This window comes from Lathyrus oleraceus, chromosome 1, assembly GCF_024323335.1.
Source record: "Lathyrus oleraceus cultivar Zhongwan6 chromosome 1, CAAS_Psat_ZW6_1.0, whole genome shotgun sequence".
NCBI lineage: Eukaryota > Viridiplantae > Streptophyta > Magnoliopsida > Fabales > Fabaceae > Lathyrus > Lathyrus oleraceus.
Window position 1 is genome coordinate 288,980,172 of NC_066579.1, and position 27,711 is coordinate 289,007,882.

The 27,711-nt window shown below is 36.3% G+C and overlaps 1 protein-coding gene across 1 annotated transcript; it reads right to left on the minus strand.

The window, feature by feature from the left end:
• Positions 1–497: 497 nt before the first annotated feature.
• LOC127130911 (cleavage and polyadenylation specificity factor subunit 1) lies at positions 498–26,243 on the minus strand. The gene is made up of 26 exons (XM_051059869.1): positions 25,753–26,243; positions 23,362–23,508; positions 22,057–22,210; positions 21,270–21,405; positions 20,106–20,251; positions 19,451–19,546; positions 18,867–18,919; positions 18,403–18,534; positions 17,904–17,955; positions 17,689–17,808; positions 17,385–17,519; positions 17,119–17,247; positions 16,287–16,364; positions 15,832–15,972; positions 15,254–15,348; positions 8,159–8,355; positions 7,228–7,994; positions 4,209–4,289; positions 4,054–4,119; positions 3,870–3,947; positions 3,078–3,305; positions 2,825–2,956; positions 2,559–2,735; positions 2,116–2,301; positions 1,631–2,013; positions 498–1,125 (listed from the first exon to the last, which is right to left on the minus strand). The coding sequence occupies exons 1-26, from the start codon at positions 26,061–26,063 to the stop codon at positions 1,011–1,013; spliced, it is 4,335 nt and encodes a 1,444-aa protein (XP_050915826.1). The 5' UTR covers positions 26,064–26,243; the 3' UTR covers positions 498–1,010.
• Between the last annotated feature and the right edge of the window lie 1,468 nt (positions 26,244–27,711).

Genomic DNA, 27,711 nt, shown 5'->3' on the forward strand with positions numbered 1-27,711 from the left:
AACGATGATCCCTGTGGAATCACCGGAACTGTAACAAATCACTGCAAGCGATGACCGCGAACAACGCCGTTGTCTATTGCTTTCATTGCTTGAAGTTTTTATCATCAAACTTCACAAAGATCAAGTGAGAGAGCTTCACCTGCGAAGACGGAAACAAAGACTCCATGGATCGAAAAAAAATTAAGCTTTAGATACCATGATAGAGTTTGATAAGATGGAGAGAGATTGAATAGATTGTAAATCCCATATTGTATTCACTTAATGAAAAGATACAAGTGACTCTCTATTTATAGAGAGAGTAAGCAATAGTCTAACAAACTAACAGAGTGCTGTAAGAGAATGAATGACAGCTCAGCCAGCCTAAGTGATACTAACTACTCTATTAACATAGAGCCACACAGCACTTTGGTAGCAGAATCAAAGTTTTGAATCATTTTTGGCGAAGAAAACATAGCATGCTATTGTAGACAGAATCATAAGGACAAACATATAACATGTGAGTTAAATACTATGTGTGATTCATTTATAACTAAACCTTCACATTTTTAACTAAGAAAACTAATTACATAACGTTACAAAGAAATCTTAATGCTGACAAACAGAAAACAACCCACCTAATGGTCCCGTTTTCCAACTTGCTTCTCTAGGTGAACAAATTAATAAAATTCCTGTTACATTACATCCATATCGTCTCATTTGGGAATATTACACACTCATCCTTCCCACCCAAGCCAGCTAAATAAACAGCTCCAGGATGAAGAATAAGACAGTCTAATATTAGATATACAGAATATGAAACTTCCTATTGGAATCAATTTTGGATATCACTGTCCAAAGGCTGCCAGTATCCGCTGCTTGCAACGACGGTAGGATAGCATGGATATGGTCTAATGACTTACCCAAGCTTTCAGCCATACTGAAGCATATTATAGTAAGATCTGCATTGAAATAAATAACTCTGCCAAGAACATGGGAAGCATTGTTTCTCGATTTACAAATGATGACCATGCTCACAAGAAGCTTGTTCCAAGAGATAGATCATTTAGATTTGAGAGAATTTGTGATCGAGTTGTTCCAACCTGGTGGGCAATTTCAAGCTGTTCCTCCAATTGAAGCATTTCATAACTGTGATAAAGCATACCAAGACAGATGTTACAATTCAAAACAAGGAACCAAAGTATTAATGAAATATACAAAAATGTAGGTGTCAGACAGGTAATGCCAGTAACTGCTGGGTATAGCTTAATTATGCAAGAGAGGGAAAACGATCAAGATTTTCCTCAGTGTGACCCATTTGTTAACTTTTAACTTCTTATTATCATTTTCTGATTAGTAGTGCGCAGGTTTCATATTTGTAAATATGTAATTATTAGGGTTTTTATATCAGGCCCATTAGTTAGAACTTGTCTATTTATTCCGTTAGAGCTTGTACTCTTTGCCCAATTGAAATAATACTCTAGAAATATTTTTTCCTAATGTATTTTATATGGCCATTCATTTCTTGTTGCAAAATACAGTTCTTCAACATATATTGAATAAACTCTTTTACTTGTCATTTTATTAAGACAGAAAGACTGAAATCAGTTTCATAATTATTCACATAATGTTTCGGTGAGAAGATGAAACATACTGGCATAGCAGCTCGCAATCAACAATACTGTCAGGACCTGGTCGATGGGCCTTTCCATTTGAATGGAACCGTCTGAAAGCTCTTGGATTTAAGCCAGCAACGTGGGGTACAGCATCAACAAGCTTTCTCTGCAAAGACTGCAGTCTACGGAATGTGATTTCATCAAGAGGAGCAATGCAACCGATACTACCATCCAATGTACCGAATAACAAGGCAAAACGATTTGTTTTATCTGAGCCTGGACCAGAACCAGTTCGATCAGAAGTGGATAACATCTGCAGCCTTAAGAATTTAGTCACATGGGCCCCAACATGAAACTCGGCTCTTGAAAGAAGCTTCTGTCCTTTCCAACTCTCAGACATCTTTGGTGCATAGTAGAAAATCTGCTCCCATATATTACAATGGTTGTATGTCTTAAGGAAAAAGCCAAAAAATAATACAGAAATAAACTGGAACAATATATATCATGCAACCTTAAGACAAACCTGTATATTTTTTTGATCGTCTGAAACCATGAGACTCAGAGTACTTCCATCAATCAAAAATTCAGTGGCAAAACAATCAAGAGAACCAAAATCCTTGGCTAATAAACTAAGTTGAGAACCCTGCTCTTTCCAACTAAGAAAATATATGCTTTTATGGATGTCGCCAATAAGGATGAAGTTCTTTACCTGCAACACAGAATGGGAAAAAAAACTTTGAAAACACCCAGCTATATAAGAAGTATATATTAAGCATCTGCATATTACTGCTCACGAAAACAACTTATCAACAAAACATTTCTGAATAACAACGGGGAATTTTAATTCAATAAGAGAAAAATTGGAAATTAAAGATAGATGAAAATAATTAAAACTCATTTGCATTGTTCCTTTGTCGACTTTATCATAAATTCATAATGATTAATATTTAAGGATATATTACTTACAATATTTAAGCTCACAACATGCAATGGTGGCACATCAAAAAATGCAACACCATTCAACTCAGTGCCGGTCCACTTATGCAGGATTATTTTTGGACCAGATGCTACTAATAGATGACCTTGAAGTGAGGCCATGGCAGATATCGCACCTTTTAATTCCTTCGAGTACACCTCTGAAACCTGTAAAGAACAAAAATACTTTAATGATGTCCAAATAAGGACAATATCTAAATTTAGAGTAAAGGGCTGACATTGTTTCAGAGAGATACCAGAGCTTGTGGATTATCAGTATTTTTCCCCAAAGAGAACAAGAGTATACGCCCTCTTGCAGCAACATCCTCTCCTTGCACGTAAGCAGTACCAACGGCTAAAAGTGTTTCATTTTCTTTTGACGATGTATTCTACAATTAAGATTTATATCACAAATAGAAATCACTAATTGCAGGCAGTATTCAACATCATCAATTGTATTAACGAATTTGGTATTCAGCTTGCTTTGAAAACCAAAAGAAATAAAATTACCATAAGTGTAACCATCCTAACAGTGAGAGCATTCTCTGAACTTTGCATGGGTATTGTTGCCTTTGTTTGCCAAGGGCCACCCGACTTTTCTGGCTCCATAATACGAACCTCAAATTCTTCAATGCTATAAAAGCGGTTTTGCTCATCAGAATTCAAATTCTGACTCTCAGTCAGATGGTTGGCATCTGGGTCAACTAAAGCAATGACTTGATTTATTGGCTTAGGAACCTGATGAGAATGATTGAAAATTTTCATTACTTCATGAGAAAAGGAATGAGAGATGTTCCATATGAATTATAAAAACAAAAACTGAAGCCATCCAGTTGATTACGAATAAATCATTTAACATCAAACCAACGAAATAATATAAATCACTAGCCATCTTAATCACATAAATATTGAAATGGTCAGCTGATGAAGTGAAAATGCACTAGAAAAAAAAAACAGAAAATTTAAAGTGGTTATTTTCTAAATATTTAAACATTTTTTAAAAATATTTATGCACAATTATAGACAGTTTACTAATCGTGATACATGCAAATTGAAAATGAAAGTGTAAAACTGATTTATGTAGTCTAATTCTAAGCATAAAGTTGTAAATAATTCATAAATGTGCTACATGTAATTCATTAAAAATGCTTGAATCATGTTCCAAGATTCCATCCACGAGGAATACTTGTCATTATAATTAAATGTGCCATAGATATAACCTTGTATTCTATCAATTATGTTCTTGAATACTGCAGGAAATTTTAAATAAAATAAAAACTTAAAGAGAAGATGTATACTCACGGGAAATGAAACAATAATTGGATACAAATTCTTCTCTGCATAATAAGTTACTTGATGTGGAGTAGCTTTTAGAGGAACCTGAGGTTGAGGGCAAAAATTAGAAAAACATCAAAAACCATAATGAAAAAAATCTAAGATAGTAATATGAAGAGACACTAACAAAAGAAAGAAAGAAAAAACTCACTTTCTGTACAGGCCAGTAGCAATCATAGTTTGAGCCAGATGGCAATTGGCATATCTTTAAAACACCCTATGTGGAAGATTCACAATAAAAGTCAGAGACAATTACAGATTTAGGTTATGATAAACCATCAATAAAAGGAAGCTATTATCTTGTACCTGTGATGTAACATATATGAGGCCGTGATTGCAGTTTACGTTATGAAGGACAGTAAAAGCAACAATAGACCCATCACATAGCTGTCACAGAAGAAAACAGTAACATGATTGTCAACTTTCTTCTACAACCAGTAAGTAAGATAATTGTCAACTTTCTTCTACAACCATATTAAAAATTGAATATATATTATTCTACGTATAATAACTAAGTTAGAATAATGCAGCCACCCATTGCGACGGGCTGAATGCATTCCAATCAATACATATTACAACTTGTGCAAAAATAGTATTAACAGTTGGCGATAATGTCTATTCCAGAGCCTACTACATCAAAAACCAGTGTAGGTCTACAAAGGAATACCAGAAAACATGAAGCAGTCAACAGTAAAGATGATATAATAAAATTATATCCTGCACTTCCTCCATTATCCATAGCTTTAAAAGTTGTTATATTAAGATTAAAACAGAGTTATTAATCCCGGATAGTGGAGCGGAGCAGCCAACCCCAAAAATGGGATGGCGGGATAACTTTTTGGACTAATTATATGAATAATCTACATATACATTTAATGTAGATTAAATAACTTTTTGGACTAATTATAGGAATCCTCTACGTATATTAATTCCATTCCAGAATCAATATATTTTAAAAGAAAGGAAAAAAAACAATGATATGAAAGAAAAAACAATCTGAAAGCTAGAAAAACAATGAATAGAGAAGAACAGGATAGAGAACAAAATAGAAAAGCAGGAAATAGAAGAAACGTGATGGAGAAAGGTGAAAAACACGAATGAGAGAGGAGAAAACACGAACGACTACAATAAATTTTCCAATTTTAAACTTTTTAAGGGTTAAATGGTTTTTTCACACTCCAAAAAAGCCCTAAAAGCATAAAAGCGCTCCGGGCCGGGAAGCGCTCCGCTCCCACAACCCGCTATCCCAGCTTTCCCGTAGTGGAGGGTTGCCGCAACGGGAGAGAATCCCGGGATAGCGCTTGGAGCGGCTGCTATTAATAATTGTGGATTAAAACGACATTTTATTAAAATACTAATACAATTGACTTTTTAGCATGTTAATTAATTCCTGCCTTTTCATTACAGCCCAGTAGTGTTAAGAGATGGGAAGATAAACAAAAAAATATCAATGATAAATGAGGGATGATTGTAGGCATCATTTTTAGAAAAAGAGGTAGGGAGGTGTTAAAATGGAATGAGAGACGGGAGAGGAGATAGATACAGATCTTAACAATCTCCACTTGCATGATAAAACTTGACGGTAAGTTATTCCTCTGAAATGTCCTTTTAGAGTTCAAGAAAAGTTCTAGGTCTAACTTTTGACAGCTACTAAGACCATAAAAAGAAGTTTCCGAAGCAATTTTTTTACTGATGATTCCAAAATCCTCCTATAGAATAGAAGATTGCTTCAAAATGGTTATATTGCTGCGCTTGCAGTAACGAACTAGAAGGACTTTTCAAAAGAACATTCATAATACAAGCAACTTCTAAATTCTAAAAAAAAAAACTTAATGAAGTACAGTTCTGCTCGAATGAGAAATTTTGAAACCTAGCCATTAATAGTATTGTTAAGAAATGTGGTTGGGCCTAACTCGACTCTACAAAACCGGTTGGTAGAGTGAGGACTGCCCCCACTTATAAACACATGTTCATGTCATATATTATCCGATATGGGACTCTTAACACACCCCCTCACGCTCAGGACTAGACAACTGAAGCGTGGAAATAAATGGTGGATGGCTTGATGCGGAAAACATAGTAGGTGGTCCACCGGATCTTAAACGAGACTCTGATACCATGTTAAGAAATGTGGTTGGGCCTAACTCAACCCTACAAAACCGACTGGTAGAGTGAGGACTGCCCCCACTTATAAACACATGTTCATGCCATATATTATCCGATATGGGACTCTTAACAAGATCATAGAATCAAGAAGCCTGGATCATAACACAATAAAAATATGAAACTAACCATTCCTACCAGACCAAATGACACCTGGTGTAAAGTTTAGAGACTTACAACAATTATAATCCCTTCGTGTAAAATACAAAACGATCAAGCTCACTAAACTTCATGCAAATAAAAAGTTAATTGATACTTCATCGCACAATGATAATATGTTCTTTGGATTTTTCTAACGTGCAACCATGCACGTGATAAGAAGCATTTCTTACTCCTTTTTTCCATATTATCAGTATTGTGTAAAATTACATCCATTTAATCTCTCTCTTTCCACTAAGAAAAGTATTGAGCAATTAATATTTCTTAGCTTGTGCATAGTTGCACAAGTTAGCTAGACTATGATATTTAAAATATTAACAAATGTTCCTTAGTAGATGCCATACTAGCAAATATCCAAATTGTTTGAAATTTGATAAAATCACATAACTCATGGTTGAATTAATAAATTTCATTTCTTACCAGTTATATTTAGTTACATTTTCTGAGTTTTACATCTTGTGTCATTTGATCTTGTCAAGTTATTCATTTTTTAAGTTTGACATGGAAGTGTATCTTGTGAGAACTGGTATTTACTGTAATAACGAGAACTACCAATGAGAACCATCAAATCAAATTAATAGTGCAGATTAAAAAAACCCAATTAATGGGCCATGTGCCTTGCAATAACTGCTCCTATTTCAGTCCTCCACATATTAAGCTACCTTGCCTATTTTGTTCAACACACGGAGTTTATAAACTATGCAGACCTACACACGCTCTGGGTCTATTAACGTTGGATATGCAGTTTTGATTTTCACTAACCAACAAATAAGACTTATTTATTAGCATCGAGAATACGCCAATAAAAATTAATTAACCTTGAGAACACTCTAGTTAAAATTAATTAACATCTAGAATACTCTAGTTTTATAATCATAATCATAGATTTCGATTCCAAAGAACATAGGTAAAATGACATTGCATTATATCACAACAAATTTGAATTAGCTCAAACATATAGCTATAAACAGAGACATTTTTGCAAAGAAGAATTAGTCCTGACCTGTGGATGAACACGAAGCTGCTCTCTCAACAGCATAACCCAGGCCGGTCTTGACCCCGATAGGAAGAATCCTTCATGACTGCTAATATTCTTGAAAATATTAATTTGTTGACAAGGTGAAACATTTGATGTCTCCTCCTTGGCATGTACGTCCAAGGGCACACGAACAAATCTCAAATTTCTAAGCCTAGAAACACTAGTATTGCCACCAGCTGATACTGAATCCTCAACCTTAGAAGTACCGTCTGGACTTTCATAAAGGTATGCATGGTAACAAAGAATTGTCCCATCACTCAAAATCCCAAAAAGAAATGGACGGCTATGCTTCCCTGACCATCTATGCATGGCCAACTCCACAACCTTCATATTTAGGGCATCCTTCCTGCCTTGGCTGACCCCTCCATCAGAAACTTGATCCCCTTTTTGAGAATCTTTTGGCACCTCTTTTGTTAGAGCATCAATCAGGTGGCTCTTTCCAGACATAAAATTTTCCACAGAAAAAATACAAATGAAATTGGGCACGTCAAATATTTCAAGGTTACCACTTTCGTAACATACAACACAATAAACGTCCCCATGGTCCTGAACTGCACCATCAGTGCCATCAATGGCCTCACCAGCACCAGTAGAAAGCCATGCATCAGTACTTGTCTTTCTTAGCCATGGCTCAGGTCCTTTATCATGATAGAGTGTACATGATAAAACTGATCCTTTTGAGCTCTCAAATGAAGCAGGAGAAGTAACAGAAATGGTGCAGGTGCTAGGATCTGTAAATTGAGATGAGCAAAGAAAAAAAGGGAATTGCAAGGGGAAAAAACAATTAGATACTAGAAGGCTTCTCAGAAACATTCATAGAGGCTTGCACTATGAAAAGAAACTAATAAAATTAATATCTATAATTTATTTGGACAAAAGTAGTTAACAAATTTACCTCCAACCAAAAGTCGAACACTTCCATCACTCATTCTGAGCAAGACATACGGATCAGCAATAGAAACGGATAGTGCCAAAGCATTCTCAGATCCATAACTAGATTCAGAGTTAGAAGCTCCAAAGCTTACATCTTGGGTCATAAAAGAACCGTCCAGAATTCGAGCACCGCGTTCATAGACTTGAATAACACGACGCCTATAGGCAAACCCACAATTTTACTGGTTACACGTTAGTGTTAATTTGAAATCAGCAGAATAAAACAGTCAAAACAATACATTGGCTACAATAAGACAAAATGGAAACATGGCAATCAACAAGGTAAGACAAGATATATAAAAAGCAAATAGTGGCATCAACCAACTTACTCCCAAAATTTTAATAATTAGGTGAAGACAAGAATAATTTTCGTATTGTATACCTCAACACACCCTCTCATACAAGAAATCTTTGAGCTTGAAGTGTTGATAATCACAAGCATGCCTACCTACCTTGTGCTTAAATTCAACTTTTATTAGAAGAAACGGGGTGGCATGAATTGAACTCTAGACCACTTTGTCCTTGAGGTTCAGATACCATGCCATGAACCAACTATTCCAAAAGTCTAAACTATTAGATGGAGACACACCAGTGGGTTTTATATCATATCTTCAACCTATTGAGACATTGTAAATACTGGCATCCGCTAGATGTTGTTTGGATTGGTTTATGGGATTCTTTCAATGTTTCCTTTCTTAGTTGATTCCATTCCATAATCTTGAGGAATTGGTTAGGCCAGCTCAAGTGTGTGTGTGTGTTTGTTGTAGTTCACCTTCATTCTATTACAGAGAGAATATACACAATGTTTTCTGTCTCAAGTCAACTAATGGAGCACACTTATTTTTTCTTCATCTTGTGGTAACGACCCATGCGATAAAAAAAATCTGTAACAAACAAGAAACAGATAATCCAACCAAATGGTAAAGATCAACAACAGCTAGAATAACAAATGTCTTCTATCACGAGATGGAGTTGGCTACTGATAGAACAACTACTATTGGGCCTGTTACTAATGAAAGGCCCAATCCTGCTGTATGGAGAGTCTATGTTCGCAGGGGTAAGAAAGTGGGGAACAATTCTGTTAGTGACGTGGCAAAGGGAATCCCTGATTCTTAGGAAGGTTGTTAGTAGTGGGAGATATATGGGAGAGAGTGGTGTTTGTTAGGGTACGCAGGATTATTGCTAACATTTGTATTAGGAGATTGTACTCTCTGGAGGAGCTCAGCTCTGGTTATACACTTTAGCTATTTACCTTTCCATCTATTAATACAAAAAGACAATTCATTTCACCATTCCTTTAAATTGTTTCATATATTTTTTCTGCTAGTTCTATCATTGGTCCGACCTGCCGGATTTTCGAGAGGTACCGGTGAATTCTTGTCCAGTACATGCCACCTAAGTTGTCAGATCGAATGGGAACAGTAGAAGAAAGGCTCTCGGCGGTGGAGAATTCTGTACGTCAGGAGTTGAGAGATTTTCGTGAGATGATGATGCAAGAGTTTCGTGATACCATGATGAGCGAGTTTACGAAACTGTGGGAGCGACGACAGTCAGTGGAACGACCTACATTTTCGGAGGAGTCTGTGACAGAGTATAAGATGGCGGTGAAGAAGGTGGAGTTACCATCGTTTGATGGTGACGATCCTGTGGGTTGGGTCACACGTGCTGAGACGTATTTCGAAGTTCAGGGTACATCGGAGGAGGTGAAGGTCCGATTGGCAAAACTAAGCATGGAAGGAGCAACAATCCACTGGTTCAATTTGTTGAGGGAGACGGAGGACGATTTGACATGGTTGAAGCTAAAACAGGCTTTAATTGAGAGATATGGGGGAAGACAAAGCGATAACCCTTTTGAGGAAATGAAGGATTTACAACAGACTGGAACGGTTGACGAATACATCACCACCTTTGAATATGTATCGTCGCAGGTAGGGAGGTTACCGGAGGAGCAGTACTTGGGGTATTTCATGGGAGGACTCAAAACGGATATTCGTCTGAGGGTTCGAACAATGAATCCACGTTCACGGGTTCAGGCGATGAAGATCGCTCGTGATGTGGAGACGGAGATGCGTGGGTCGTTGTTGCCAAGAGTAAGTGTTGGTGGGCCCCGTAATTGGAAGGGAAGTGGGTCAGGAGGATATGGGCTTAGTTGGAAAATACGTTCTGGGTCTCAACATAACCCAGGTTCGACCCGAGTGGGAAATGGGTCTACTAATTATTCTGCTGGATCGATGCAAAGTAAAACGGGTTCTTCACCATCTAACCCAAATGGGAATACGCATGCAAACACCAGCACAACCAGATCTAGAGGTGACGAAGGAAGGAGATATGGAGGAGAACGCAACCGTGGCCTCAAGCACTTGCCGTATTCTGAGCTGATGGAGCGAAGAGCACAAGGGTTGTGTTTCCGATGTGGAGAAAAGTATCATCCTCTTCATCAGTGTGCTGAGAAACAACTCAGGTTGGTGATTTTAGGAGATGATGAAACTATTAATGAGGAAGGTGAGGTGATAGCCATCGAAGTTAAGGAAGATGAGGAAGAGGTGCTAGATTGCAACTCTATGGGGTTATTTGGTATTACTGAAACAAACATTAAGTCGAACAATACCCCTCCTACCACTTTGCGCCTCCAAGGAAGCTTGAAGGGGGTCCCAATTATGATTTTAATTGACAGCGGTGCCAGTCACAATTTTGTCTCACCTCATGTGGTCACTGCTTTAGGGCTAAATGTTGAGCAAGGATGATCAATGGGAGTGAAGTTGGGTGATGGTCACAGAGTATCGACAAGAGGAAGATGTAGAAAATTGGAGGTGTGTTTGAATGACTTTACCACCAGTGTTGATGCTTATGTCCTCGAATTGGGTGACCTAGATATGATATTGGGGGTGGCTTGGTTGCAACGGTTTGGAAAAGTAACTTTTGACTGGGAGAAGATGACCATTAGTTTTCTATGGGAAGGAAAAAGGGTGGAATTACATGGTCAATTCTTCACTACCAAAGAGGTGTCAACCAACAACATATCTCATGCACCGATGGACTCCTTGCACAGTTTGTTAGAAGAAGAACTGGTACCAACAAATGAAGTACAGGAACTGACCGAGGTGCAAAAGCAGGAGCTTAATGAATTGTTGAGCAAATTCAAGGGAGTTTTCGAAGAAAATACAGGGCTGCCACCTAAACGAGAAATTAATCATACCATTGAGTTACAAAAGGATGCTGGACCAGTAAGCGTAAGACCGTATCGTTACCCTCATCACCACAAAGAGGAGATCGAAAAACAAATTCAGAGTATGTTGAGTCAAGGTATCATTCGAAACAGTTCAAGCGCATTTTCAAGCCCTGTCATTCTAGTAAAAAAAAAAGATAGCTCATGGAGGATGTGTATTGATTATAGGGAGTTGAATAAAGTTACAGTTCCAGATCGCTACCCGATACCGGTGGTGGATGAATTATTAGATGAGTTGCATGGAACTGAGTATTTCTCCAAACTTGACTTGAAATCCGGTTATCACCAAATCAGAGTGAAGGAAGAAGACGTGCAAAAAACGGCATTCCAGACTCATGAAGGACACTATGAGTTTCTAGTAATGCCCTTTGGATTAACAAATGCTCCAGCTACCTTCCAATCCACCATGAATCAGATTTTTAAGCCATATCTTCGCAAGTTTGTCTTAGTTTTCTTTGATGATATTCTAGTCTACAGTAAGGGGTGGAAGGAACATTTAGCACACTTGTCCCAAGTATTAGAGATTTTGCAACACCATTGTTTTGTAGTTAATCAAAAGAAGTGCAATTTTGCTAGCAGGAAGGTTGAATATTTAGGTCATGTAATATCTAAACAGGGGGTGGCAGTGGACCCAGCAAAAATAATAGCATTTTGGAATGGCCAGTTCCTCATAATGTCAAAGGGGTGAGGGGTTTTTTGGGGCTGACGGGGTATTACCGGAAATTCATTGTGGGTTATGGTAAGATAGCTAAACCGTTAACGGAGTTAACCAAGAAGGAAGGGTTTCATTGGGGGCCAGAAGAGTTGAAGGCATTTGAGAATCTAAAAAGGGTTATGATTCAAGCTCCAGTTTTAACCCTTCCGGATTTTGCACAACCCTTCGAGATTGAGTGTGATGCATCCGGGAGAGGAATAGGCGCGGTACTGATGCAGAAAAAGAAACCCATAGCTTACTTCAGCAAAGCCTTATCTAAGAATAATTTGAGTAAGTCGGCGTATGAGAAGGAGTTGATGGCATTGGTGTTGGCCGTTCAACATTGGCGTCCTTATTTGTTGGGAAGGAAGTTTGTAGTGTATTCCGATCAAAAAAGTTTACGACACTTGCTCCAGCAACGTATCACTACTGCTGATCAACAGAATTGGATAGCCAAACTATTGGGTTATCATTTTGAGGTAGTGTACAAACCCGGGCCAGAAAATAAAGCTGCTGATGCCCTTTCAAGAATGCATGAAGAAGTGGAACTAAAAGGAATAATGTCATTCCCAGTATGTATGCAGGAGCAACAGATCCAACATGAAGTAAGGAATGATCCTTATTTAAAGAAAGTAATGGCTGATTTGCATGTGAATCCTACATCTCAACCGGGTTTCCAATTGATCAAAGGGAGACTATTCTATCATGGTAGGCTGGTGCTATCTGCAGAATCTAAATGTATACCCTTAATGTTGCAGGAGTTTCATTCATCCAGTACGGGGGTCACTCGGGGTTTTTGCGTACATATCGGAGATTAGCTGGTAACCTCTATTGGGTAGGAATGAGGAAGTCAGTTCAAACATTTGTGCAGAGTTGTGACGTGTGCCAACGTCAAAAGTATTCGGCGTCGTCACCCATGGGTTTGTTGCAGCCACTGCCAATTCCGGAGAGAGTTTGGGAGGACATCTCAATGGATTTCATAACTGGTCTTCCGAAATCACAGGGGTATGAGGCTATTTTTGTAGTAGTGGATAGACTATCTAAGTATGGACATTTTATTCCCTTAAAGCATCCATATACAGCAAGAAAAGTGGCTGAGATTTTTACCAAGGAGGTGGTGCGTCTCCATGGTGTTCCACAATCTATTGTTAGTGATCGTGACCCCTTATTTGTTAGCTTATTCTGGAAAGAGTTATTCCGTTTGCAGGGGACTAGGTTGAGTATGAGTTCTTCATATCACCCGGAGACGGATGGGCAAACGGAGGTTGTAAATCGGTGCCTAGAAGCATATCTTCGTTGTTTTGCATCAGAACAACCGAAGGAGTGGTCACAATGGATTCCGTGGGCCGAATTGTGGTATAATACCACATTCCATGTGTCTACGGGTACGACGCCATTTGAAGCGGTGTATGGAAGAAAACCAACTACTGTGGTGAGATTTCTACAGGGAGAAACTAAGGTAGAGGCAGTGGCAGCTGAGTTGGTTGATCGGGATGAGGCTCTACGTCAATTGAAGTATCATTTGACTCGGGCTCAAGAGCAGATGAAGAGATACGCGGACAAGAAAAGAAAGGCTTATTCATTTGAGGTGGGTGAATGGGTATTCTTGAAGCTCCGACCCCATAGGCAACAAACAATCTCTCGAAGGATTAATCAGAAACTTGCTCCACGGTATTTTGGACCTTTTCCTATCCAGAAAAAAATAGGAGCAGTGTCATATAAGTTGAAACTGCCTGAAGGAAGTCGAGTACATGCGGTGTTTCATATATCTCAACTTAAGAAGGCTATTGGGGAGTATGCTGCTGAACCTCAACTACCGGAAGGGCTCGAGATAGAGCCAGAACACTTAGAAGAACCGGAAGAATTGTTGGCTTCAAGGCCAATTACGAAAAATGGACAGCGGGTGCGACAATGGTTGGTGCGTTGGAAGGGAAGAGCTGTAGAAGACACAACTTGGGAGGATGAGTCAGTCTTAAAAAGTCAGTTCCCTTCTCTCAGCCTTGAGGACAAGGCTGTTGTTCCTGGGGAAGGTAATGATAGAACAACTACTATTGGGCCTGTTACTAATGAAAGGTCCAATCCTGCTGTATGGAGAGTCTATGTTCGCAGGGGTAAGAAAGTGGGGAACAATTCTGTTAGTGACGTGACAAAGGGAATCCCTGATTCTTAGGAAGGTTGTTAATAGTGGGAGATATATGGGAGAGAGTGGTGTTTGTTAGGGTACGCAGGATTATTGCTAACATTTGTATTAGGAGATTGTACTCTCTGGAGGAGCTCAGCTCTGGTTATACACTTTAGCTATTTACCTTTCCATCTATTAATACAAAAAGACAATTCATTTCACCATTCCTTTAAATTGTTTCATATATTTTTTCTGCTAGTTCTATCAGCTACATATATCAAACAACGTCATAATGTATTGTCATTGACCATGTTTAAAGATATACTCCCTCCGTCCCAAATTATAAATCACTTTGTAGAAAAAATGTGTCCTAATATAAGTCACTTTACAATTCCAATGCAACATTAATGAATTTTTTCCTAATATACCCTCTAATATTTATTACTATTCCTTCTACCAATTCTTTTAATTTCTCTTACCTATGTAATTAATGAAGGACATCATTTTGAAGTCATATATAGTTTCTCTTTTCATTACAAAATTAATTATGTTTCTTAATTTGTGTAAAAAGTCCAAAAAAACGACTTATAATTTGCGACGGAGGGAGTATCATTTAAATCCAAATTCCTCTTTAATGATTAGGCCAATATTTTCTTTGGTTTCTCTCTCTGTAGTATTGAACTTTTCTCCATATAATCCATGTTTTTTACAAGTGCTTCAACAGGTCTCTTTCACACGCCACCAAAAAGGAGATTGTCATATTTTCTACAACCAGAGGAAATACCTCAATTTTTTCTTTAAGAATATCACTTGTAATCTTACTATATCTTATATGACCGCTCATCTTACCCTTTGAATGGTACAACCATCCTGTCATCTGTTCTAATAATGTTGAGAATATTTTCTAATGATTTATAAATAATTATATTATTCAACAAAACCAACAATAAACAGATAACAGTAAAGCACAACAGAGATTCACAAAAGCAATAAGCAAAATCTGATAAAGACTGACCTTCCAAATAAATTCCCTGCAGCAAGCGTTTTTCCTTGAACATAATAGTCAACACTTTCAGTAACCTCACTCAGAAGATCAGCTGTTTCAAGTACCTAACCATAACAGGCAAAAACTAGACATTGTAACTTCGTAAGCAAACCAAAAAGTATTACTGACATTTACTTTCAAAAATTTGTGAGAAATTCCGTAGAAATGGCAAAACAAAAGAAATCTAAATACTTAAAAATGCACTATTGGAAAAATGGGATATGAACAAACTATATTAAAAGTGAAGAAAGAGAACGAATAAATAAAAATGAAAAAAGAGGGCAAAGAAATTTTGAGTTTTACACCTTTAATTCTAAATCCAACAGACTACTAGAATACTAGTTTGAAAGTGATCAAACAGACAGTCCTTCCTTCTCACCAAAGGCCACGAAGTGAATATGTCTCCTCCTAATATGCAATGTAATACTAGAACAACATCTTACCCCCACAACTGATTTGACTAAAATTCTATTCATCATTTTGCATTAAAATCCAAACTTGGTAACAATTTTATCAATTATAAGATGGAATGAAAATAAATAAATTACCATAGTACGAGACTCCAAACTTATAATTAGGTATGCATGATACTCATCTTCATCATCGGCCAGCTTAGAAGAGTCGGCATTATGTGAACGTGTGCTCTTATGATAAACAGTCCAAATTCCTTTGCAGCCAGGAAGTTCAACCTAAAATTATGCATTACAAAAACACAGTGAATGTTCCATACTGCTTTGGGAATTACTGTCAATTGGCTCATAATAGAGCATATGTCATTCAGTAATCTACAAGAAATTAACCGAAAATGAAAGCAGTACATTTAAATCAAGTATTTGATGTATCTGAAAATGGCGTATTTATAATACATCATATTATATAGCATCAAAAACAAAAGTATTAATAGCTTTCTTATATGAAAGTGCAAAGAAATCTTGGAATCATAAACAAAAGCATCGAGATATGTGAAACAAAAAAGGCTCAAGATAATGAACCATAGACAAACCTCGGTAATGACTTCTGGGCGAATTGATTGTCGAAGAACGCACAGGGAACCATTCTTTCCATGACCAGAACAACACACCTGCATAGTACCACAAGATATGTGAAACAAAAAATGTCGAACAGTAAAACAGAATTATGACAAACAAAATCTAGAAGTTGGGTTCAATAGAATACTAAATATCAGACTCATAGGCAATTTTACTCCCAATACCCTTTCTTTCTCTGTAGTCTATAGCGGTGATGCATAGCATAACGACCCCTAGGCACTACTTGAAACTCTGTTGCCTTGGGTTTTTAAGTGACAACAAAGTAGCAGCCCTAGCATCCACTACAGTGAATCTCCAATCAAAAACTGAATATGCTCCCAACTTATAGCCATTTCCTCTAGTTTTTATTGGACTTTGTTAAGAAATGTGGTTGGGCCTAACTCAACCCTACAAAATCGGTTGGTAGAGTGAGGACTGACCCCACTTGTAAACACATGTTCAGACCATATATTATCCGATGTGGGACTCTTAACAGACTTTTTGGTCATTTCACCAAAATAAACTTATTTGCTTTATAATGGGTTTGAATATCGGTAACATTCCATGGTGATTATTAGTTATGAATGTCTTTAATTTTGCTTATTCTAAATAAAAAAATTAACTTTTGTGTGTATGGTACTATGGTATAAATTTGTTGTATTGTTCCCCCAAAACGTCGAGGTAGCAGTGTACGCCACTAAACTCCATTATCCGCTATTGACAACATAGCTTTCTTCTCAGCCCGAACTAAGCAAGTTAGTAGTAGTTTGATTAAATTGCACACAATAACAAATAAAAAATACTGACCAATTCATAGTTACTCTGTTTGGCTATCCCTGTAGCATTTGCATCAGCGTTTATTCTTAAACCGTATGAGAAATCTTTCAAAGGACCAACATTAATTAATGAATCCCTCACTGCAAATGAGAATGATTTCTGCAGCCAACATATAACTAGTTCAGCAAGTTAAATACACCTAAACATTTCGAAAAAAATACTACAATGAGGATGGAGAAGAAAGTGATAGACAAACAAATGAAAGACTTTACTACTCGTGCATAACAAAACACTACCTGTGCTGATTCTGTTCTATTTGGAGCAGATCCATACAAGGAGAGCTCCTCGCCACTAACCATATCTTGCAAAGTATCAGAAGGTGACCTCCGCAATCTCTTTGCTGAAGAAGCATCCACGTCATAATCACCAACCTAAAAATTTGCAGGAGAATGTGTTAAGAATGACTATAGATAGACTGTAGAAGTAATAAGTAAAGATAGCAGTGTCAAATGTAACACATTTTCATATACTGAAAGAAATATCTTTATAAGAATCTATGAAATGAAGGCAGCAGAAAAATTCAAGGTATCCGATATGCACCTCCTCTGTTAGACCGGATGACAGCATTGAAACACCTGATCCACATGAAAATTGCACCAGCATACTGTCTCCTAATCGACTGGCGAGAAAAAACATAGAATTTCCAATTGTCGTAATACCCTAAAAAAATGCAGATATTGAAGCAAAACTCAAACTGTAAAGGCTAGAGCGAAACCTATAACATTAGCATAATAGGTAAGACCTTTAAAACTTACAGATGATAGAACTGAAGCTTTTGACTTAGAAAGATCAAGTCTCTGTACAACCCTGAGAGTTTAGAAACATTGAGAGGTTTATACTTCAAAGAGGTTCAATCATAATTGTATATTTTGTACTGTTTTCAGCACACTAGTACAGAGCAGCAACGGCAGAAATAGGGAGAAAAATAAATAAACTGTCTTGTTCTCTTCTTCAATCATATTGTTTACTTTACAACTCTTAAAATTAATCTCCTTCTACCTACAAACTTTTTAGAAATCATAACCTTTACTTCTCTCCTCTATCCCTCTTTAACTGCCATGTCACTACTCTCTCCATTCAAAACATCAAGTTGGGCCTAGGCCCAAATCCAGTATCTTATCACCATGCCTACCCTATGTCAGTTGAAGTGTAATCATAATATATATAGTCTACCATTCAATCAGCTAACATTTACATAAGTTCCACAGCATAAAGAACATGAACAACGGAGATGAAAAAGGAGGAGCAACATACCTTCCATCATAAATAAGAGTAAGCAATAGCAGTTCACCAGTTTTTGTTGACAGCAAGGCTACATCATTCAACAACCAAGTTGCATTGGCAGCATCAAGTTCCACATTGAAACTTGATCTTGGCATCTCCTGACTGGAATGAAAATGGCAATCAATAAAACTTAAACAGAAAATCACAGATCACAAAATCATTGCACACCAGCAACATCACTACAATATTCACACAAAGCCATGATGACATGTGAATCAAATAGAAACAGGAAAATGAAAAGGAAGGACCTTAGATTAAAAACGTTTAAACAAAATATAATACGAAAAAAAGGAAATCAATATGCATCACAAAGGAAAGTCAAAACGTTGTATGAAAAGAGAGAAAATATGTCGATCAAGTTTTGAATCAAAGCCCAGAATTGAATTTTTCTTTTTTTATAAAGAGTACGAGATAGAGAGAGAAAGAATCATCACCTATTATCAGGGGGGACAGCATAGCTGTTCAAGGCCAGTGCACATGAAGCAGACTGCAAAAACAACTTTTATAATTAGACTATTGCCTATCTCTTTTATGAATCGTAAACTAAAGAATGTAGGAATACGCACAAACACACATGATATATATACTGTTAAGAAATATGGTTGGGTCTAACTCAACCCTACAAAAACGGTTGGTAGAGTGAGGATTGCCCCCACTTATAAACACATGTTCAGACCATATATTGTCCGATGTGGGACTCTTAACACACCCCCTCACGCGCAGGACTGAACATCTGGAGCGTGGAAATAAATGGTGGGTGACCCGATAACGCAAACCATAATGGATGGCCCACCCAGATCTTAAACCAGACTCTGATACCATGTTAAGAAATGTGGTTGGGTCTAACTCAACCCTACAAAACCGGTTGGTAGAGTGAGGATTGCCCCCACTTACAAACACATGTTCAGACCATATATTATCCGATGTGGGACTCTTAACATATACAAACATGAAATATTTATCCAATATATAGAAATCAAGCAGACATAGCATAACTATGCCTGAACAACACGTGTACCTGACTGTGATAATGAATAGTGTTTGCACCAATGACAAGAACACCACCAATTGGCGAGGGCACTGCAAGAAGCTTGTAGGCATCGTGGGGGAGATTCTAACAAATGAATATGAAAAACACATTTAAATCTTAAAAAAGAGCAAAAAAAACAGCATAAGTAAAAATATGCTGAACTTTGGAGTATGTATAAAATTCGTGCTGAAATAACATGCAAAATATTATAAATTCTGTGTTTTTTTATTATAAGATCTTTGTGATCCATGTATCCAACCCCACTTAGTGGGATAAGGCTTGGTTGTTGTTGTTGTAATCTCTTTATGTGCTTATTAACTTGCCATTTACAAGAGAGACCTTAAGTTCAAGAAGTGACTTGTGAATAAGTAAGAAAGAAACATTATTCACTGGCTAGATTGTTAGTCATTGCCTACTTAAGAGAGAGCAAAACAAAACTTATAAAAAGAGAGAATACAAACCAAATGGATAGCAGTCAAAAATGGGCAGGTTAAGTAAACCCAACCATAACGCAAAATACCCCAACTTAACTAGCAGAGGGAAGGGAAATAGAAAACTCATTAAAATATTCCATTTTGCCAGAGTCAGGTTTTAAAAACGGTCAATTGTAAAAGTGCCATCTAGGCATTTACATTTAACTTACAACAGCTGACCAAATAAGGGGATGCTGCTTCAAAGTTGTGCTGATGCTAAGTGCTGATATCGTGCAAGTATGATGTTTCCATGAGACACGCCCAGCCCAAGTAAGCTCACATTCATGCAAGATCACCATCACAGGTTCAATATAGCCTATACAATCAGTTAAACCAATTTACAGCACAAACTAATGTACGTTAATACTTTTCCATGCAAAGAAAATAGATAAAGAAAGCATGAAACAAAAGAAACCTAATTTATAATATTTTGATTTTTGATGATTGATTTAATTCAAATTACTAACAAAGGAAACCAGACAAGGAAGAAGGAAATTAATTTAAGAAACATATCGTTTACACTGAACCAACAGTCAATATTTTATTCACACATTTTAACCATTTATTATAATCAAAGAATAGAGTTGGCATCTTTCTTTAGTTTGTGAGTGGATTGGAATGCATGCATGTAGATTAGAGAGTTTTATTATTATATTGTTAACAAGAATTGCCAGGTAAATACTTTTGTGATAGAAATGAAACCCTGAGATTCTATGTCAACGGTTATCATTTCTCTCCAAAAAAAACACAGCAGAGCAATCCATATAAATTAACTTCTTTTTTAAAAAATAATATGTCAAATGTGGCCCGTCTATCTTAGGAATAAAACTACCATGTTGCGAAGTAAGCCAGTGTTCAACTCAGGAGACCATTTTTTTGCCACACTCATACGTCTGGATAAAAGTAAAGGCCCCAATAATCAGTCGCCCTTACTGAGTGTGAAGGAAATTGTAAAATTGGAGCCTACCAATTGGAGCAAAATTTCTCCTGAGTTTCATGTGTTTTATGTCACTTCTAGAGACCTCCCCATGTTTATAACTGATGATATGGTGGAGATATCTTGGCCAAAGATAGTTCTTTTTAACTTTTATTTCTTGTGGGCTAAGGTTACATTTTCTCCCCCCAAACCCCACTAAAATTTCCCTTGTTTTTACAAAAACTTATACTTTAAGCATTAACTAACTAACATTGATGTTATTTGTAGCAAACATATTTCCACTTCATCATAAATTTAACCTGAGTTCTATATCTTGAAAACTAGCATTTTTATCATTTCCATTAAAAAAAACTTATAAGTGGCAAGATGGTAACAAATAATACTACGTGATTCTCACCATGAACAAATGTGAAATCTTTTACATGCCTCATATCCAAGTCACGCAGATTTATCATATAAGATGAGTCAATACGGGCAGGAACAGCACCTCCAGAACCTGACACATCATCCTCCCCAACTAAACCAGAACCAGCCTGACAACAATAATACATAAATGGAAGAGATTAAAAGACAACAAAAATTAAATGGACAGAAAGTTCCCATGAGATAATAAAATGAATAACAGCTAATGCTCATTTAATCAGATTCTAGGTGTCAGGTGGGTTAAATAATGCAACAATGTAATTTATACTTATAACACTTGCAGTAAAGCACGTTCTAGCAATGGTATTGCTTCAGCAACAAAATACACGTAGCATCCTTCAACAGCTGAGCATTCAAAGAAAGACAAGTGACAGACCAGTACAGTCAAGCATTAATAGTTTAATGCAAAATAAAATGAAATGGCTTGAAAAAGTTTTTCTCGCTGATCATTAGCTTTATGGTCTATGGATTATAGAATAACTCCATGAGAATACACAGTGCCTTTGAAGTATATATCATTATTACTGTGTTAATATAACGTGAATTCACCATGTAGTTGCTAAATCTTTAAAAATCTTACAAATAGAGGGATTGATGTTCTGTTTTCTATTTAATAATAAGGTTCAAGGTTTTTGAACTAGTACTAGCAGACCTATGGTTGTTTGCAGCGTATTTTTCTTTATAAATCTTAGAATTTGGGTTGGGTCTAACTCATCCTTACAAAACCAGCTTGTATTATCAGCAAAGTATAGAGAATAAACCTGATTAGTCTTTAGTATTATCATTTGCAAATCGTAGACAAGAACTCCACCACACCTGCCTTGAGGATCAACCTTTGCCACCGGACCTCTTGCAAATTGTTCTCTGCCTCTTTTCAAATGAAGCCATTCGGGACCCTCAAAACAATGCAAAGAACTGGAAAACAGAAATCGGGATATAAAATAACAGATAAGCCTCATCCTTTACATGGTAAAAGATCATTTATATCCCCCATACATATATAGTCTAGCAAGGAATGCCTCACAGATTGAACAGCTAAAATATTCATAAGAAAAGTTAGACAAAAAATAGCTATCATAGTATGTAGCATGAACAACAACATTAATACAATTTCAATGTCATCCAATTGATATAGCCTCTTCTAACCTCATTTCTCTTTCCTCTTTATATAAACAGAAGAAATATTTTAAATGAAAGATTTGAGAAAAGAACTAAAAGTGAGGACAAGTGACCCACAAGACAGAAAAACATATATAAAAAAGTAAATCAATAAACAGAGAAAGCAAAAGAACAAGACATATTTAACCCTATCAACACTGTATAAAGCCCTCCAATCCGGCAAGATAATTGTCAAAGAAATGCTATTAATTTGTTGAGTCTCACACTGGATGAGATATGGCTTGAAAATGTATTTATATAAATGGCAGCCATCCCTCGTTTACCAAGGAGGTTCTATAGGGTTGACTTAGGCACAGCCCATATTTTAAAATGATAACAGAGCATACCCAAGATCGTAGGGTTGAGCAGCTCAACCCATATTTTAAGAAAATAAATGAATAGAGGATACAATATTCACATCTAGGGCATTTTTTTTATGAATTTTAGTGCTATTTGCCTTCATAATCAATCTTCAGCATCAAAATGCCAAAGCCATTTTCCTAAACAGGATCCATTACAAGATTTCAATGACAATTTTTTTATGTAACATGTTGATAAGTTATAAACACTTCATCCCATCTTACCAATGCTAATCAGAATGTCATGTACCAATCTATATCATTTCAAAGAAAATATGTGTACAATTCGGCCAACCATTTCAAAATCAACCCAAAATGATAAATGTAGAGACCGAATATAACTTATTATTGAATTAAAGCATTCTAAATAAGACACCTCAACAGCAAATTCAAAGGTATATTTTTCCACGAGTTATTTCTCCACTTTACATATAAAACCTTAATATAATCAGCTCACGATAGTGCAAAGCAAAATATCACACCATAAGAGCATGATTTACAAAACAAAACCACATTCATTTAAATGCTGATTTCAAACCCCCTACTGACCTGGTACGAAGTCCATGGATAGAATCATCATACTCCAGAACTGAAATCTTTGCATCTTTAAAAGTTAAGATGATAGAATCTCGCCTTTTAGAAGCATCACCACCCCCAACGCTCAACACAGCCACGCTTTCAACATTGCCATGCAACCTGAATCACAAGCATAAAACCAGGACTGAGATAGATGCCCAAATCAACCACTCAATTCATTGGGGGAAACCACAAAAACCATAACAAAGAAATTTCCGAAGTCCAAACTACAACTTACACTCATGAAGCTATCCAATTGCATAAACAATCAATTTGGATATAAGCACTCTTAATCAACTCTTACTTTTTGAGATGAAAGTTTGCACACATAAATCACTTAAGTCAAACTTAACCGACACATATTTTGCAAAATCAAGCTCATCTAATATCAATTTACATTCACACGTGTACTCCATCACATCAACCAGTGGCATGAGAGATAAATATACATCTCTTAACTTCAGATTCTGAAGCCATATAACCTAAGAAGCAGAACGCCATATAACCTAATATAGCCTCTGTTTAACTTTTTTTTTTTATTATTATTATTATTTTACCAAAAGTCTAAACTGAGAATTAAGATCAATATATTCACTGTAAAATCAAAGCTATGATAATGACTCTCAGAAAGAATATTAACACTAAGGAATCATTCCAAATTCACAATGTAATTCTTATCCTTACAAATGCATATCCTTGACTTTTAAAATTAAATTTAAAAAAAAAAAAAAAAACTATTTTTGTTAGGAGTGATTGAAGGATCTAGTAAAGGGCAGATGTCGGCTCAAGGCGTTCAAGCAGAAAAAAATACATTTTAATTGTAACTAATAGGATACTGAATTCTTATATGTGTGATGACCCAACCATTGAGGTCAATCCACATCAGCACAGGTTTTAAGGGACTATTCTGTTATAAAAGAAAGGGAGGGAAATGAGTAGGCATTCAGAAAGTTTGTTAGAAAGTTGTTAGGAGAGTTCCTCTCTGGTTAAGAAGCAATTCTGCTCTGGTTTAGGAGTTCATAGAACTCTGGTTTACATTTTTTGTTTCATCCACCATTATGAAAACTTCAAACTCAACCATTTTCAGTAAATAATATTCAGTGTTCATCATACTTTTCTAGTTACTATCAGTAACACAGTTAAGAGATGTCTGACACATGACCAAGAAGTGTCTGAGACATGTTTGACACTACTTCAGAGCATGTAACCCTCACAAACTAAATTCTGCAGTGTATACCATCAAATCATTCGCTTGGATAGAACATATGTTCTCAAACAAAAAGTTAATAGCATCTTAGTTTCGAAACAAAAAATCTCACATAAATCACTTCGTTTCATACTCACATTGAACCAAAATCACTTTTACAATATGTGTAACTCTAGAACTGATTTTAAATCATGTCAAACTTGATTTTTCAAGCACCCATTCTAACATGTAACAAACCCACATTATGCTCCATCGAATAACCAATTGCATTAAATATCAAAACTACTTTTCAATTTCAGATCCCAAATCAGAGAAAATCTATATAATCATCCCTAACTACTAAACTTCTGAATATGTCAACAGCATCAGGTCCAAATGTAACCTACTGAGTAAGGATTGTCTACCTTTGAGACCTCTACATTTGGTAACTTCGCCTCTATTGATTCACTCTCTTAACCAACCATTCTCTCTTCCAAATACAACAACCAACAACCAAGTCTTATCCCATTAAATCAGATCGGCTACATGGATCAACTTTCCCCATAATGTTCTATCCAAAACCATGTTTCTATCTAAATCGTTAATCTCAAGATCTTTCTTAATAGCTTCTCTAATACTTTTCTAGGTCTGCCGTTACCTCTAGTTGTTTGACTTTTTCCATCCGATCTACTCTCCTTACCTCAGGACTTCTCTCTACATGCTCAAGCCACCTAAATCTATTTTCCACCATCTTTGCTGATATAGATGCTACCCCAACATTCTCTTTGATATTATAATCTTATCATGTCTAGTTTTACCACACATCCAACGCAACTTCCTCATCTCTCCTACACTTACTTTGTTCTCTCTCTTTCAAATAATTGTATTTAATCACTTATGTCTCTCAAAGTTACCAAATATGAAAGATGTGAATTCATTTCCCAAAACAACCCATTGCAAAAAAAAAAAAAAAAAAAAACCTAGAATAGAAAAATTGAGCATATGAACATAGGAAAAGCTATACAATCCCCCGTAGCGACTAAACTTACACACATTTCAATTCAACGACTAGACTCCCAATGTACCCTACCAAAATAACCAATTGCACCAAATAGCCAAGATAATTTCTCATTCTCAAATTCATATTCATAAAACCAAACCAAACAGATAATCCAAACCTGTAATGACAAACGAGCTCAAGCGAGGCACCAGAGATACCATCCAGGGCACTAGAATCTGCAGAGGATTTAGGAGGATCATGTTGAAGACGAACCATATAAACTTCGAGAACATTGGCGGCAGTGACTACGAGATTGGGAACGGGACTAAGGTTGTGGGATTGCGGGACCCAATCAGAGTCAAGGTCGTCGTCGGGTTGAAGAGAAGAGATACGAGGTGTGAAATCAGAGCGGGAGTGGGTGAGAAAACCGGAGGCGCAGTTGTCGACGCCGGTTGGCCATTGCATCATCTTGTATGCGGCGAAACTCATGGTGGGTTTGATTTCTGTTTGATTTTCGAAATGGTTAAACCCTGAATTAGGGTTTGGGATTTGAGTTTGGCGGGAGTGAGTGATGAACTCGCAGTGTTGGCGAGTGGCAGTGTTTCACTCTCACAAGTGTGTGTGTTTTTTTGGAGTAGAACTCTCACAAGTGTTTTAAGTGAGTAGTCTATCTACTACAAAGTACTAATGTGATTTTCTTTTTAAATCTAGATGTGAATTTTTTAAAATCTAGATGTGATTTATGTGATTTTTATTTCAGTAATATTGGATGAAATGAAATAACATTCATCACATATAATATTGGATCACATGTTTTTAAATAGTTTTTTTTATTTTAAAATTAGATAAAAAGATTTGTTTCGAATACCGCTATAAATGGAGAGAGTTTAATTTAGAGTTTGGATCGTAAATGTAAGGATGAAAAACAAATCATATTCTAACATAAGATCTTTTGAGGGAGGTTTCGAGAAGTCTAGAAGAAATATAAATTATATGTGAGGAAAGATAGTATTGAGATTAGAATAGTAGAAAAAACGGTGTTGAGAAAATCAAAAGGTTTTAGATCTTGGGGTGAAAAAGCTTAGTGGTGGAGCAAAAGTGTTCATAGTGAAATTAGAATATAAAAGATATGTTTCAGATATTGGTCAAGGTGTAAAAAATTTGAAACTAGAAAAAATATAAGTAACCTAAGAAAGTGAAGAAGAAAGCGGTGATTTAATCAAGAACTTAGGCTTTTGACGAGTTATATCAATCCTTAGGAACCAACGAGGAAGAAAATACTATTTATAAGCATGTTAAGCAGAGAGGGAGAAAGACAAGGTTTTTAGACCAAACTCAATAGACATTACAAAAAAAAATCAAAAATATATTTTTGTAAGTTGAGTAAAATAAGAGTTTGAAAAATTGAGTAACATAAAGGTAGTGGGGTCAAGTGATAACAAGCGTTTTTACCGTATTTATTGACTCGATTTTAGTAAGTTTTAGTGTCATTTTACATTACTTTTACTATGATAAGCTGGCCATTTACTTTGCATTGCAGGCACAAAATGATTGACACTAAAAACGGAGAAAAACAAAGAAAGATGAGTGGCTATCTACTTTTACTATGTGTGTGTATGGGTGAGGGGTGATGGGGTTGGCTGGTTAATATATGCTTTAAGAAATGAGAGGAACGTTTATCACATGTAATAGTGAATGACATGTTCTTAAATAGTTTTTTTTTACTAGGAGATTAGATAGAAAGCTTTGTTTAAAATAAAGTTATACATGGAGAGAGTTTAACTTAGAGTTTTGATTATGAATGTAAGGATGAAAAACAAATAAGTTTCTAACACAAGTTCTTTTAAGGAGGTTTCAAGAAGTCAAAAACAAATACAAATTATATGTGAGGGAAGATGGCACTGGGATTAGAATAGTAGAAAAAACGGTGTTGAGAAAATTAAAAGGTTTTAGACCTTGGGGTGAAAAAGTTTAGTGGTGAAACAAAAGTGTTCATAGTGAAGTTAGAATATAAAAGATATGTTTTATATATTGGTCAATGTGTAAAAAATTTGAAACTAGGAAAAAAATATAAGTAACCTAAGAAAGGGAAGAAGAAAGCGGTGATTTAATCAAGAGTTTGGGCTTTTTACGAGTT